This window comes from Eumetopias jubatus, unplaced genomic scaffold (assembly GCF_037043125.1).
Source record: "Eumetopias jubatus isolate StellerSeaLion01/CBP00866 unplaced genomic scaffold, mEumJub1_p1.0 scaffold_4, whole genome shotgun sequence".
NCBI lineage: Eukaryota > Metazoa > Chordata > Mammalia > Carnivora > Otariidae > Eumetopias > Eumetopias jubatus.
In genome coordinates, this window is record NW_028274810.1 from 52,892,141 (window position 1) to 52,908,897 (window position 16,757).

At 42.3% G+C, this 16,757-nt stretch overlaps 1 protein-coding gene across 2 annotated transcripts in view; it reads right to left on the bottom strand.

Annotated features, from left to right (window-relative positions):
- PDE4B (phosphodiesterase 4B) overlaps positions 1–16,757 on the bottom strand; it is a 420,029-nt gene that overhangs the window by 84,143 nt on the left and 319,129 nt on the right. For both annotated transcript variants that reach the window (XM_028102388.2, XM_088022395.1), the window contains one exon: positions 14,127–14,179. In XM_028102388.2, the coding sequence (XP_027958189.1) occupies positions 14,127–14,179 (53 nt within the window). The remainder of the gene's footprint in view (positions 1–14,126; positions 14,180–16,757) is intronic.

The window sequence follows — 16,757 nt, forward strand, 5'->3', positions numbered from 1 at the left end:
CATGTTTCCCCAACATGTTTCCCTGCTAAAAATCAGAGTGACTCCCCTCCACAGAAACCTGAGGAGTAGGGGGTAATAAGTAATCCCACCAACAAAATCAGAAAATGAAATAGAAGGAGCACATTCCATTGTTGCAGTAAAAGAGGAGGTAAAGGTAAGTGTTTCTACAACTTGAGTAAAACCACTGACTCAAGATCAGGAGAAAAGGCAAGATTTGGGGAGAAAGAACCAGTTGAGATGTCAATTCCTTGAACGCCAGAAAGCATCCATAGTTGGTTCAGTTTAGTAATTTGCTGAGAGCACTTCTTTATCAAAAGGTAAATGAGGTGAGGAGGAAATTGCACCTTGAAGGCAGGATCATAGGTCTGAGATGTTCCAGACAGAGGTGGTTATGGGAGCCACCTGGCTCACAGGTAAAGTACCCAGGGATCCCCCTGAGATGTGGACTGCGGAGGTGAAACCAGAAGCTGGGCGCTGTGGTGGACACGAGGCTCTGGGCTCAGCAAAGGGGCCGGAGGTGTCATCTCTGATGTGTGCGTTCTCAGTGGCAGGAACACAAGATGCAGAGAAAACACGGGCGTGAGGAGGTTTTAGGGTCCATGTTTGTGAAAGAGAGTGTCTCACGGATGACCTAGAGAATGGGGTTGACATCAAATTTCCTCAAGAGGATATGAATGTTTTAGACCCCCTTCTGTGGAAACAAGTACTATATACATAAAGGGGAGGCTCACCTCACTCTAAGATATTTCTGGCTAAATCAACCTCTTTTTGAGATATTTCTCCCCATTGAGTTTGCAGTAATAGGTCATGGTCTCCAGACCCAGGGCACAGAATGACTGGCATTCTTGTAGAGCTGAAGCCCAAGATTTTCTTTTCTCTTGCAGCTGCTCAGCAGAGAGAAAGGTGAGAATGTGGGGCCTCTGTGGTGTCACCAACATTTAGTAGGTGTGTCACCACTGCTGGGGACCGTCGGGGTGTTCAAAATACAAACAAGTTGCCCTTGTGGTCTTTCAAACCATCACATGGTTTTCAAAACAATTCTGTGAGCTGGGAAGAATGGCTATTTTACCGTGTTTTGAAGTAAAGTCTCCATTAGTCAGAAAGAATATAAAGATTTTTATTCTCCTGGATCTTATATTTTTTTTATTTGTGTAGGGCTGGGCATAATTCTGGTCTGATACCCAGGACAGGCTTATTTATTTGTTGGTTGGTCCTTTTGATGATTTGTTTTATGTGTCAACTTGGCTAGGCAATAGTACCTGGCTTTTTAATCAATATTGATTAAACACATCTAGGTGTTGTGAAGATATTTTGTAGATGTGGTTAACATTTACAATCAGTGAACCTTAAATGAAAGAGATTACCTTCAATATTGTTGGTGGGCCTCACCCCATCAGTTGAAGGTCTAAGAGCAAAAACAAGTTTCTTGGAAAGGAACAGATTCTGCCTCAAGACTGCAGCATTAACTCCTGCCTGAGTTTCCAGAAATTCAAACTTGCCAGTCCCCACAATTGCATGAGCCAAATTCTTAAAATAAATCATAAATATATGTATATATATTCTCACACTGGTTCTGTTTCTTTGGACAATCCTGACTGATACAGTCTGCATCTCCAGGTAGCTTTCACTCTACATTTTTATTTCCAGATGGTGCAAACTCAAGATCAGATTCTGAGTCTTATTCAAGTTAGCACTTCCCTACTCCCCTCCGTGGTAGCAGGCCATAATAAAAATGTTTAGCTTATGGAACACACAAAACCCCAAACAAATGGATGTACATATGCCAATGGCATAACGAACAATTATGTTTTTAAAAATCAATGCGGGACATGTATGCCCCAATACCATATATAAAGAGTGGGCCATTATTACAATAAGCAAGACTAACTGTAGAAGGCTTTCCATAGGTAAGTTTCTGAGTCAGATTAAGAGGCCTGGACGGAAGGTTGTTTGGAAGCGTGAGGGGCATGGAGAAAACAGCCAGTCAGAGGGAAGCCTAGAAATGATCTCCAGGTGAAGAGAGACAGACTGGTTAAATTTGCAATGAGAGAAGAAGAAATAACCAGCATGCATGCCCCCCCCCCCCGACACACACACACACGGCAGACAACGGCACAGGGGCTATCTGAAGGTCTCACTGTTTGTCAGGACAGGCACTGTCCTGCATGGAGATGTAGAGCAGTGGTTGCCACTGAAAGCCTAAGACCCCCCAGCGATGCAAAGCCATGGAAAGCCTCTCTCAATGCTTATGCATCACACTGAAGGTGTGAGTTTACTTCACAGAGCTGAGCCTCTGTTAGCAATGTAGGGTTGGAAAGGAAGCCACAGTGTCATGCTCTTATTCCGCGGGACTGTCCTCCAAAGCCAGCAAATGGAGAACTCTGGAGGTTTCACCTTCGCCTTCCAGGCAGATAGTCATGTAGCCTGAGGGAATGCAGCAGCTCTTGCAGGAGCCCAATTTTCTTTTTGTGCAGATGGCAATCCAGATTGGCAGCACAGATCTTGAAACATATTTTTGTCTCACGGAGGTTGTTTCAAGTTCCCCAAAGCTAGAGCAGCGGGGCAGTTGCAAAGTCATTCAGTTTCTCTGTCCCCATAAGCAAATTTCCCCTCATCGGAATCTACCCTCAACTCAAAGAAGTCCATTTTTCCTTCTCTTCTTTTACTTACAATTCATTGCATTACCTCTCTTTCACTGTTCATTCTTTTCAATGATGTTTTTCTTTTTTTTTAAAAAAAGACTTAATTTATTTATTTGAAAGAGAGAGAGAGACAGAACACAAGTGGGGGGAGGGGCAGAGGGAAAGCGAGAAGCAGACTCCCCGCTGAGCAGGGAGCCCCATACGGGCTCGATCCTGGGACCCTGGGACCATGACCTGAGCCGAAGGCAGAGGCTTAACTGACTGAGCCACTCAGGCGCCCCTCAATGATGTTTTTCAATAAATATTTTTTGAGCACCTGCCCTGTGCCAGGCATTGAGTACACAGTGTAGAGGTGTAAGTAATCAAGAAAATAGGCAGTTATAATACACTAAAAAGTATTAACACTTATTTAGTGCCTTCTGTGTGCGGCATTGTGCTAAACCCTTTACGTATATTAAACTAGCTCTCACGACGATTCTCTGCTGAAGGTCTCATTATCATCCTCATTGTACATATGAGGAAATGAAGGCCCAAAGATGTGGAATTACTTGTTTATAGTCCTACAGAAAGAAAGGAATAGAACCAGGACTAAACTCAGCCAGTCTGGATCCAGAGCTCGCCTGCATAGCCACGAGGTGGATGGAAGGGGCAGGTGCCGAGTATTGCGCCAGAGAAAGCACACGTCCTTGGGAGCCCACAGGAGGGGCCAGCAGCCCAGACTTGTGGCCCAGGGAGAAGTGCTGTATTTGAGATTCAAATCAGATCACATCAATCTTCTTCTCAAAATTCCTTAATGGCTTCCCACATAATTAAGAATAAAATCTACACGTTTCACCCATGGCCTACAAATGCTCTGCTCAACCTCGTCTTTCTCAGCTTCTTTGGCCTTGCTCTTCACTACCACCCTATTGATCCAGATCTCAGGCTGGAGCACCTGGAAAGTGTTACTTACTGTCTCTACCCACCCAGCTCCCACTCAGTGTTTAGGTCGCAAATTCCAGGTCATTTACAAAGGCCTTCCCTGTCCCTTAATCTACATTAATTCCAATAATAACTAATGATAATAATAATTAGAGCAAATGCTAAATAATACTAGTTGGTAGGCAGTATTCTAAATGCTTTATGTATAAGAGCTTACTTAAATATTACAACAATCCTAATGGTAAATACTAGTATTATTCCCATTTTTACAGGTGAGGCAATATTATAGTATTCTGTACGTTTCTTCATTATAATGATCAAATGTGTAATCTTGTATTTATTTTCTTAATATTTCCTGGGCTATACGGCCCATGAGGTCAGGCTCTAAATTCTTTCTCTTCACTATTATATCTCCAGTGTCACATATACAGTAAGCATCTAATAAACATTTATGGAATAAATTAATAAACGGATAATGGACATGTATGAGACACCTTTTTTAAGATTTACACATTTTTTATTACTTACAATAAAATGGATAGATAACAAAGGAATTAAAGGGAATTATTATATAGTAATTATGAAGGCTGTAGGTAATTCAGTATGTTTGTTTGCTCTCCTGTTGTGAAATGCTTACCATCCCCCGTTCCGTCAGTTATAACTTCCAAGGCTTACAATGGGGGTGGGGCAGGGACAGCATGGTCTAGACTAGAGGAAAGAGCATTTGTTTTTCAAGAAATACAGACCTAGGTTTCAGTTTTGACTTTGTCACTGACTAATGATGTGGTCTTGAGAAGACCGCATGTATTCCCTGGGCCTCCTTTTCTAAATCTGTGAAATCAGGACAACAATCTGCAGGACAGTTCAGTGTTGAGAATTAAGTGAGATAATGCATGCAGAGTGCCTAGCCCAGTGCCTGGCACATATCAGAACTTGAATAACTTCTAGTTCCTTTCCTCTCCTGCACTCAGAGGCAGGCAGGTGGGCTTCTGAAATTCTATGCTTTGCTAGGCAAGCAGTACTAGCCAGACTAGACCCTAGAAATGTGAAGTCAATGCACAAGTGAGGGGGTAGGGGCAAAGACTGTGTTACTGACCAGGCTGCCTCCATGGATCAAACGGACTGGATAACTGCCATGGCCCCACCTCACGCCATGCACACAGCCAAAGGGGAGGTAGGAAAGTATACAAAACTCTGAGGCGTGACGTTTGGTACTTGTCAACAGCTCTGGCTGGGAGTAAGTCAAGACAATAAACTAAGAAAAAGATCCAGTGAGTTCTGTTGCCTGGTCTCTATTTCAAGGGGACAGTCCCTGCTTTGTTTCTCTTCTCTTGGGTGAAAGACTGTTCTCTGAAATGCTTCTGGCTTCCGAGAACAGTTCTAAAGGCAACTCCATAAAGTGCTGGCCAGGGGTTGATCAGAAGCAAGTAAGCAAGCAAGCAGAATTCACCCTGCCCCCAAGGATCATGTGGTTTTGGGGATGCAGGGCGGGAGAAAACAGGGAACTTAGAAAGTTCTCTTCCTTCCTCCTTCATTTCCCAACATCCACGTTCATCCTTCTCTAGGCCAACGCTGACCTCCTTCTTTTCTTCCTCCCTCCCAATAAAGGGAAGAGAAAGAAGCAGGTGGGTAAGAGGGGGCCTTCCCATTCTGAGAAGTAACTGAGAGAGGGCAGAAGAGCCTTTCCAAAAGAAGTCAAAGCCCCCATAGATGAACCATGAGAGATGATGGACTCTGAAAAACAAACTGAGGTTTCTAGAGGGGAGGAGGGTAGGGGGATGGGTTAGCCTGGTGATGGGTATTGAGGAGGGCACGTTCTGCATGGAGCACTGGGTGTTATGAACAAACAATGAATCATGGAACACTGCACCAAAAACTAATGATGTAATATATGGTGATTAACATAACAATAAAAAAATTAAAAAAAAAAAAAAGAAGTCAAAGCCCTCCCCTAGGCTGGCCTCTGCTAGTAGGTTTTGTCTTCTCTCCAAAGGGAAGCTCTGGACCAGCTTCCATTGCTCATCTCTGCTGAGCTCCCCGAGTTGAAAAGCCTGTATCTGTGCAGGTATGTACCAAGACCTGAACACTGTGTTTAAATACAACTGTAATGAGTTGTAGAGCTGCAATTGTTCTATCCTATAAAGTGAAGTCCTCTCACGCTTATGCAAGAGAAAGCTCTCAGTTAACTATGATCCAGTTTATCAGAGTCCTAATTGAGCATTCTCTGCAATCTGTCTTTAAGAGAAAGAGCCATCCTCGTATGGTGTCCTACCTTCAGCTCCAAATGTATTTCCATATAATCAGATTTTTATGGTTTCAGGGAAAACGAATCTTAAACTTCAAAGACAGCTTGCCTTCTAGATTGTATTCCTATAGAAGGGAAGTAGATCAGAATCTTTTAGACGGATCTGTAACAGGACTTTCTGTTTTGGTTCCCTACTTATGCCAGCAGGCCTGGGCTTTCACACACTGACTACCTGCTATGTGCGGGGAGCTATGGGAAACATGTTGCATAACATGATTAATAAGATGATACTAATATTGACACCTTTCTACGTGTCAGGAGCTATTCTAAGCGCTTTTTGTAGGTTCACACATTCAATCCTTATAACCAACATATAAGGTTTGTGAAATTTCTATCCAAGTTTTGGAGATGAGGAGACTGGGACATGGAGACGTTTAAGTCATTTGTCCCAAGGCCACATACTAATGGAGTTGGGATTTGAAAGGGGCAGTCTGGCTCCAGAGTCTTTACTTTTAACCACTACATGCATACCTTTTCTCATTTAACCCACACAGCAATCTTACATGATAGAATATTAAAATGTCCACTTTCTAGACAAAAAAAACTGAGTCTCAGAGAAGTAATTTGTCTAAGGTATTGGCCCAGGGATTCCCAGCCCAATTCAATTCAATATACTAATTGAGGACCTACCTTGTGCAAGGCACTGTACTAGGCACTAAGAGATAATAGAGAGTAATAAGCTAGTCACATTTAGTCATTTTTTATTGTATTTATTTTAACACTGCCACTTTCATCATACTTATTTTAACACTGCCCGAAGTAATGGATGATAAAGAGCTTACTTCAAGTGAAAAAAAGTTACATGTAGTCAAGATTAGCCAGGAATGTCAGCATTGTATACATGCCTGAGAGCTAGAAGATATTTAGACAAGCCAAATATGAGCTCTCTAATCCTTTCTGATTCAGGCATGGGCATATGCTCATTTGTACTTGTTCAGTCCATAAAGATTTACTGAGCATCTACTGTATTCCAGGTCATGTTCTATAAATTGGGGATATAAAAAAAAGACAAAACATTAGTACTTAAACTTGAGACAATCTTAGTTTAAAAGGGAATAAAATTAAATAAATAAATACAGCATAATATGGCAAGTGCAATAATTGAGATTTTGAGATAATAATTAATAATTGAGAGTAATTTTGGATGAGTTGCAGGGAGCACATACAGAAGATGGCATCTATGCTGAGTCTTAAAGGAATAAGGAATGGATATTTAAGATGGGAATGAGTAAAGGAATTAGTATTTACTAAGCATGTGCTATAGATCAGGATCTGGATTGAGACTATGTATTTCGTTGAATCCTGACTCAGAATCCAAGAATCAGTGAGTGGAAAGAACTGGTTCACTTGACGATGTAAGAATATCCCTGAGCTGAATATGTGAGTGATATTTTTGGGAAAAGCAGCCCAGACAGAGGGAACCGCATGTACAAAGGCAGAAAGGCAAGAAGAGCCTGGTGTATTTAAGGGACAGTATGTTCAGGGCATCTCTGCCATCAGCTGTGCATGGGGCTTAAAGTGAAAGATGAGAACAAAGAAGGAATTAGGAGCAAAATTCTGAAGGAACTCGTAAAAAGTGGGGATCCTGTGTTGAAGGCAAACGATAGCCAACTAAGGAAATAACTATAACTAAAACTATGGTTTTAGAAGAGTAATTCTAGTACCAGGATAGAGGGTGGATTGCAATGGGGAAGGCCTGAGGACAACAGATCAAGTGGGAGGACCAACATAATGGCTTAGGTAGGGGAGGATGAAGCCCTGAACTAAGGAGGAGGGGGTAGGGGATGATTAGAGAAACAGCTACAAGAATTGGCTGTTGGAGGTGAAGAGAGAGATAAAGGATGGACTCTGAAGACACTACTCAGAGCCAGTAATATAGGAGAAGGAACAATAGTGGAGGGCGGATGGATCCAGGCCTCCAGATGAACCAAAAGGGGTTACCAACGGTGGTCAGATGTCTGGCATTTATGTCCATACTAAATAAAAAAAGAAAAACAAACATATATATAAGTATGTGTATACACACACACGAACTGATAAGCAAATGGGGCAGTGCTGGAGTAGTGGAGCGCCCGTTAGAAAGGGAGATGAGAGCTGAAACCAACATGGTGGGTTCCGATGACCCGATCTGAAGAAAGCTGTCTGCTCAAGATGGCTCTCTAACTCAGCCTGCGAGGGAGAGGCGTCCAGGTGTGAGGTGAATCTTTGGCTCTGACTCCTGGGGCTGTCCAGGTAAATAGAGCTGTCAGAAATACCCAGAAGCAGACAGACATTTCCTGAAGGCTCTCTCCCACATGCCTGGATGCTGCATGACCAGGCTTGAGGGAGGCAGCAGCTGGGGTTTGGGAGGACACAGGCACGTGGGCAGCCTCCTGTTTCCTGCGGCAGCTCTGCAGATGAGGCAGCTGAGAGAAGTGAATCTTTCTTTCTAGCCTCCTCCTCCACCCTTTGCTTCAGAGCCCCGCTGCCGCAGCACCGTGCAGGCTGCATAAAGGTTGATTCATAGATGAAGGGCTGTGGCCACCAGCGGACAGAAGTGGCAGAGAGGACGAAGTTGTGCGTGTGCGCGCGTGTTCAGAAGAAACTGTTTATTCAGGGAACTATATGTCAAACACAGCCTTACTGGCAGACAATAGTGGTTTGCCCAGACGATTTATGCCACCAAATAAACATCAAGATGGGCTGTGTAGAGCTAAAGGTGAGACACGTTTTCAGAAGTGGGGTGCCACCCCTCACGGTCTCAATGACAGGAGATGCTTTTGCACACAAAACACTGAGGCAACAATATCTGGGCATCGCCTGAGCCTACTGTAACCAAAGAGAAAGAAAGGCCGGAACTAAAATGCAAAAGAAAAAAATAAACTGTGTTTGGAGATAGGTCTGCTACAGTGTAAACTTTTCCCTTTCTCTGGCTTACTGCTATAGCAAAACCTGATGGTTGTCTTTGTAAAAAAAAAAAAAAAACGTGTCTGTATCTAGGTCCCTGGCAGTGATTTGCCTCTGGGAGGGCCAGCAATCTATTTAATGACTCCATTGACGTCAATAGCATAACTGAAATACTTACTAACATGCATGATTCCAACTTTGGGGGGGGGCGGTGGGTGGATGGTGTTTCTCAGCAGCACAAAAACATGAAGTGGAGTCAACCCGGAACGGATTCAAGGCTTTAGGCAGCAAGTGGGAGATTAGATGCTGCAGGTTTCATTGGTTCCATTGAATAGGAAGAAGCAGTCACACTAAATTTAGAAATTAATTTTGAACCGGTGAAATAGCCATTAATGAGCAGGGCTCTATTTTTGGCAATGTTTGCTCAAGGGTAACATTTTAACTATTCACACTTTAGTTGACTTGTCAATGTTTTTGCAACCACCCACACTTAATTTTAGATGTATATGAAATAATCGCAGATCAATATAAATAGCTCGATGTTGATGCTCTGGGGTAAATGTTCAGAAGAGGGCTATTTTAGACAAAAGCAGTTCTTATAAAACAACCGTTTGGGGAATTATTCCCAGAATTACTGGGGCTTTTCTAGTGCATTTGCCCTATTGTTTTGTATGCAGGCTGCTTAAACACTCGAGGTGAGTCATTAAGGCAATTACCCCAATAATTCAGGCCACAGGACAATCAGAACACTAATGAAAAACTTCTCTGATATTTCTAGTTTTTTTCTCTTGTTCCTTTCCTTTCTTTCTCTCTTCTTCTTCTCCTTCTTCTTTTCCCTCTCTCTTTTTTTTGGTTATTGCCCCCCATCCCCTAGGCTCTCCTTTGTCTTGTGTGGCTGTGGCCTTTGGTAACACGATTGGTTTTATTCGTATTTGTCCACAGTGTTGTAATCCTGCCTCAGAGTTCTTGCTTAATGTAGAAATCAAGCAAACGTTGTGCTTATGCCAGGCTTCATTTCCAGCCATCTGACACAGGCCACTGCTGTGGTTCTCAGAGAGCCCTTTACTAGTGCACACACAGTCCATCTCTCATCCCAGGCCCTGGCGGCTCTGGCAAAGAATGAGAACTCAGTCAATGTCATGACTTTCGGAAATTCTTAGAATCCAAGATAACTCTCTGAGCCCCTTGTCCATTCCTCGAACAGACCCTGTATCTGGCACACCCCCATGAACTTTCAAGGGGATATTCATAATCAAGTAAAGATATAGGAGGAACTCATACTGAGAAATAGGCTTCTTAGCAGAAAGCCCCTTCTTCTGTTTTATCAACTAGTAAAGCATCATTTCCTCCCCCTAGAATGGCCTGGACACATAAGAGAAGGAAGGGATTCCCATGAGCACTGAAAAAAATGGATTAAGTCTGTTTCTCACTTAGGCCAACCTATTTCAGACATACTGGAAAGTCCTCTGTTATCACATCTTATTTCTCCATATACAGGCTTTTCTTGAAAAACATCTAATTGACTGATGTTAAAAACCACCTTAACACCACCATAAACCAAGGCTTTGGAGACTCAGGCTGGGAGAGACTCTGGGTCTGCCACAGTCTGGCCTGAAGTCCTCAGGCAATTTTCTAATCATCTTTGTGTCATGGTTTGCTGTCATTTCCAATGACCCACGGACGTGGGGGGTTGTTCTTCATGTCATCCGACATGTTATATCGGTGATGCTCTCGCTCAATATGTTTATTGTTAAATTTTAGAACAAGAAGATTAATATAGAATCTCCCACCATACACATCAATTCACCTGCTGAAACATTGTATATACAATATATATTATCAATCAAGTCACATTTATATGAATCAGAGGTGCTGGCCATTAAAAGGACTACTTCTCTAATCCTTTTGTAAAGCAAAGAGTCATTTTGTAAAGGCAGTAAACACTTGATGATTTATCCTTCCAGGAAATTCTTGCTTCCCATGACATATCTGTACTCATTATTGAAAGGCATGCAAAGGCAAGGGATAGAATGGGTGGGAAAGTGAGACAATTATCCTACACACACACATAGACACACACAGTCACCTGCCCACTCGTGCACATGCATACACATACACACACACATTGATTTTCCCCAATAATCTGTTTTTTTTTCTGTTGAAAACAGTTTGAGGCCTGAGATTCTAAAAATGACTTCTGCTTTCCATGTAGAATGTGTACAGGTGATAGAAGCCTGCCTTGTTTTGGAGCACTCTTTCTTCTATTTTTTTCCTCTTTCTGTTCCAATCCTGATGCAGCATGTAGAAAAGGCCTGGAATTCCTGCTTGTGAAAAGGCAAAATGTGATAAAAAATCGAGATGTTCACTACACTCCACAGCATTAGCATTTTCAACACCCCCGGGAGGATTTAGTGCATCTTTCTCCTTAAAGCAGGAGCATATCATTACCATGCTGCTATACTTTCTGCATTTTAAATTCTTAATTACTTTACTCTGGCTTTGCACTCAAAGTGCAAAAATGCCAACTTTTTGTATTTAACTCTTTTTATCCAAAACCCACATGACCACACAAATACATATATATGCTGTTATAGAGTGTGTTTCAAACCTCTTTTCATTTAAATGCAATAGCTGATGTTTTTTTCATAGTAAAAAAGCCACAGTTGAATATTTTTCATAGCCATAGAGATAAAAATATTAACTCATTATTAAAATTTAATTTATGAACATTTTTCTTCAGATAAACTCAAACTTTAGGCAGTTCTGGCCGAATCAAGATTTACTGTCTTCCTACTATGTGAAAATAGCTATGCAAATGATTTTGAATGATAAAGAGATGAATAAGGTACAGCTCCTGCCCTCAAGGTGCTCCAATGCAAGAGACATATTAGACATGAATTACAATATAACCTAGAATGGGATTGTTGTCATAGCACACAAAAAGGAGCAATTACACTGACTTTTTAAAAAAATATTGGGATGTCTTTGCAGAGGAGGGAAATTCGCGTTGTACCATGAGAGCTGAAAAGAGTAACCGTTAAACGGCGAGAAGACTAAGCGATTTGCTTTAATTTCCCCCATGAATTATTTGTTACTGATTAATTTGTAAGAGCAAATGTACCAATTTAACCATGGGTTCTGACAAGTAGCTTTTAAAATGAATTGCAGCCCCTTCATTTAGATGCATGAAACAAACAAACAAAAAAAGCCTTTTAAAAAATATTTGGCTTTTTTCTTTCTCCTTCTCTGTCTCTGTCTCTCTCTTACACTTGCTTTTTATCCAAGAATAGTTACCCAAGTCAGTCAGGCTTTTCTAACAAACTGGCTTGTTGCTAAATGTGTTTAAATGATCATGGGATTCTTGTATCTTTTATCATAGATTTCAATGAAAATACATGAGTTCAACTTTAGTGATAATAAATGAAAACCTGATCTTATTATCATGAAAAATCACCTTTAAAGCAGCACTCCAGCTTTCAATTCTGTTTGCTCTGAGCTACTTATTTTTCATTCCCTTTTAAAGTTTCTATTTAAACATATCTCTTTGTCACATGCTGATAAATATTAAAATACCAGGAAAAATCTGCCTGACTTATTTAAGCTGATAATAAGAACAAAACACAGGATGTGTGTGTCCTCCTTCCTTTTCTGGCTGTGGTTAAGCGTTAAGGAGATTTTGAAACCCATAATTACGTAATAATTGGTATCACTACATTCTCTTCCCGATGAAAAGCCAGAATTTTTGTAGTTTGCCACAAAGACAGACAAAAACAAATTGCCTAAGTGGTATTGTCATTTCTTTGCTTCATTGTTTTAAAAGAATTTAGCAAACGAATCCCTATGCCAAGCTGTAGTTACTGTGCCAAAAATCACAAAATGATCTTTCCAACATCTCTGGCTAATGAGCTAATTTATAGAGCCATAAATATCACATATTCTCCTAATGTTTGTCAGTATTTATTACAAGAAAAAGAAAACAGTTTAAATATTCAAATTGATGTCAAAAGCTTCTTAGCGCATTTGGCGAACAGAAATGTGAGCAATGGTGTCTCACTGGTAAGCTAATATGATGAAATGATAGGACTTTCAAAACCACCTCCTTTGATCTCCAGCTATGTAATACCAGTTATATGTTAAAACACTCTATTTAGTTTCCTTTTATCTAAAGGAAATAGTACATCAGCACACCATGTTTTTGAAGCCCCTGGACAGAGTACTATTTTCTTCTGTTTCCTATCACAAGGCTCTAGAGGCAAACTTACTTTTACTTAATATCTTCCTTTCACCTTGATTCTTGTTCTCAATCTTCTTTCTAATAAAAATATTTTTAAAAGTGTGTACCATAAATACTTCCGAAGCCAGTGAGCCAATGGAATCTATGTTTTTGTTCCTTTGTTTGTAGAAGTTGGGCTTTTATATTATTTCCGTTGTCCTCGTGGCTCTGATACCAGCAAGAGAACACAACAAGACGAGGAAGGAATATCGCTATGTATCAAGCAATGGGAATAGCGAAGCTGGAAAGACAGAAGTGTTCGAGGCAGTGCTGTTTGGTGTTAGGCAATCTCAACAGAGCTCATCTGACTTGTTTCTCCTGTGGTTTTACTCAGGTCTACTGCCACACTAGTGGGGACAGATTCAAGGTGGAAAACTCCATTTTGGACTTGTAACTGGTTGCATCTTATGTCAAGCACAGTTACTGTTCGACATATCTCCAGGGGGTTCCTTCAGGGTAGCCCTGCCCCTCCACACCTCTCAACTCCCCATGGAAAGCGTATGCACGGCACTGAAAGATGAGATGTTGGGTTTCTTAAAACACACACACACACACACACACACACACATACACACACACACGTTTGAGGAACAAAGTTGGATGACCTCCAAGGGAAATGATTTGTGACCTGGAAAAGTCTCTGGTTTCACACCTGGAAAGGATGTAGATGCAAGCGGGACCTATAGCTGATGCTAGGAGGAAAACCACTAACATACCCTGTGGGATGCTCAGGACACCCTGGGGGCCCCTCAGGGCCTTTGAAGTCAGCTGTCCTGGAGTTTACAGGGGCCAGCAAGCCGAGGTGAAGTTGCAGTATCAATAGAGCTCCTCCTGCCTCTCTTCTGGGAAGCCCTATTACCACACATCCATCACACCCTGAAAGCCCAGGCGTGCACATGATGGGACAAATAGTCAATACCGCTTTTCATTTGGTTTTACATGGAATGAAGGAAACTCCACTATGCTTTTGAAAAAAGTCACCAGGAGACTTTAGAGGGCCACCATAAGCAAACCAGTGCTATTATCCTAAAGAAGTTTCCGCACAAATGGCACCTTGATTATTTTGAAACATGGAGCCAGGCCTCACAAGGCAGCTTACCTTGCAGGTTGACTCTGGAGACAGATGGCTGAGTAGCAGCAGCTGGGGACCTCCTGTGGAGACCAAGAGGAAAGAAGGCCTGAGTCTGTACGAATATCACCTCCATGTCTCCCTCCCCCCAACTCCTGGGATCACTGAGGAGTTTTCCAGGTCATAATGAGCTATCAAATGACATAACGCTATCTCCGGAAGGTGATGTCCCAGAACGCTAGTAGATGACTGCAGCCCTCTCACAGCCAGATGGCCTGGAATTTTCCCTATGCACAGCCTCCTGGAGGCTCGGACTCTCCAGGAAGGAAGTCGTTTACTCCAGGTCCCTAACCAGCCCCTCTGTTTCAGGTTTCACTGTTCCAGGGGGCCCTCAGACAATATGCTTGCTCAGGAATAACACCAAATGTCAGAGTGGATCCCGATTCCTTTGGCAGCGCTGCAGCAAGTCATGCCAGAGGAGCCCTTAGAGACCAATCAGTACAGGCGTTCCTTTTGCACCTCAGGAAACTGAGGCCCAGAGAGATGAAGTCAGTTGCCAAAAGTCATGCAGGAACAGGAATCCAGTTTCCTTAACCTCTGGAGTGGTCTTTTTGCAGAGGAACTGGGCATTATTCTACATTGTAATAAGCCTGCTGATGTCAAGAGTCCAACGAAACAAGCAAACAAATGCAGGCTCCATGAATACTGGGCCCCACCTTTTGTTTTTTGTTTTCCTTTTTTTCTTCTTTATCTCCCAATCCCACCCCCCCACCCCCGTTTTGCTGGTCTCACCAACCTTTTCATGCTTTGTAGAACTTCTGCCTAGCACATTACAGGAGAGCTTCCCCCAAATAGTCTAGAGCAGTGGCCCCCACACTGTAGGGTCATCAGAATCATCTAGAAGGCTTTACTAAGACCCACTGCTAGACCCAATTCCCAGGGTGTTTGACTGAACTGGCCTGGGGTGAGCTTGAGAGTGTCCATTTCTAAAAGTGCCCGGTGGTACGGATACTGCTGGTCTGGGGAGCCCATTTCCGGAACCACTGGAATAGAGGGCTGTCTGCCCCATGACAGAGCAATAGGATATTAGCAATAAGCAAGAGAGGGAGACGCTAGGCCAGTCAGTGGTTCTCAAGCATGGATGAGTGTCCTACTCACTTGGGGAGCTATTAAAACCATGATTCCCTTCCCCATCCCTGGAGAGGCTGGGAATCTGTATTTTTCACATAAATCTGTGAATTCTGATGCACAACCAAGTTTGGGAAGGAAGCCACGTTCTAAATGACAGAGAATGGCCTGCAAGGATATTGTAAAGAAAGGGTCTCTGTACCGGGATGGCCACAAGTTCTCGTCCCAGATCTGTAAGTACACCAAATCCATCTATGATCTGTGAGGGGCAATCTAGCTTCTAGGTAGCACACCTGATAGCTGCAGGCTCTGATGGACAGGGATCACACTTACTGAACATTTACTAGCTAGGTCATCCTAGGCAAGGTACCTTTAAACCCTCTGTGGCCTGACATTTTCTTGTGTAACAAAGTAAGAACGATCGACCTCCAATGATTACTTTTTTCCCTACTAAACATCATGCTAGGTACTTCTTAGCTTCCACTGGGAATATAATCATCTCATTTTAAGGAGAAGGAAACTGAAGCAGAGGTGAAGAGGTTAAGAAACATGCTGAAGCACACATGGTTTATAATTGGTGTGGTTGAGATTCAAAGCTAAGTCTTTCTGCATCCAAAGTGCATTCTCTTTCCACTATTCTATCTGCTGATAACACCTGCAGTCATACTGAGGGCTGTTTTTCAGGAAAAGTAAGAGATTAAATTCCAAACTCCTTAGCTTAGCATTCAAAGTCCTCTCTGCTCTTTGGCCTCAACATACTTTTCCCAGCTTATCGGTTGGAATTCCTGACATTTCATCTCAAACAATTGACTGGCTGTTTGATCTCATGTATCTTGTGCTTCTCCTTAATAGCACTTTAAAATTGTAATTAAAATAGACACTAAGTAGTGTTCAGTACAGAACTCTGTAGTTTAAATACAAAATTTATGCAGGCAGGAACAGCTTGTTTACTACTGGATCCCTGAGACCCAGGATGGTCCTTCATATGCCAAGCACTCAGTGAATGCTTAATGAATGGAAGAAGGAAGGAAGGGAGGAAGGAAAGAAGGAAGGGAGGAAGAAGGAAGGAAGGAAGGAACTCATACTTTGCCCGAGCCAAACTTGATCACTTATTTTTCCTTGGACATGCGCTATTCCTTTCCTAACCTTGCTCAGGCTATTCCTCTGAAAGGGAACCTCTCTCCGCCCAAATCCACACATGTAAATATCACCTACCCTTCTGTGATATTGTGATTTAGAATAAGAATTGTATATTTGATCTTTGTCTTCATTCCTACCACAGAGCTCCTAAAACTCTTGGAATCTGAAGAGAGTTATAAAAAGTGTCCTTTGTTAGGTTAATGAGACTTATGGAAAGCCTCTAGGTAACCTAAGGATCGGGGCTGATTGCCAGGGGAACCACCTGATTAGAGGGTTGGCACTTTCAGCCCCACCTCAGACTCTGGGGAGAGGAGAGGAGCTGGAGACTGAGTTCAGTCATCAGTGGCCAATGATTTGATCAATCCCGACTATGTAACAAAGCCTCCACAAAAC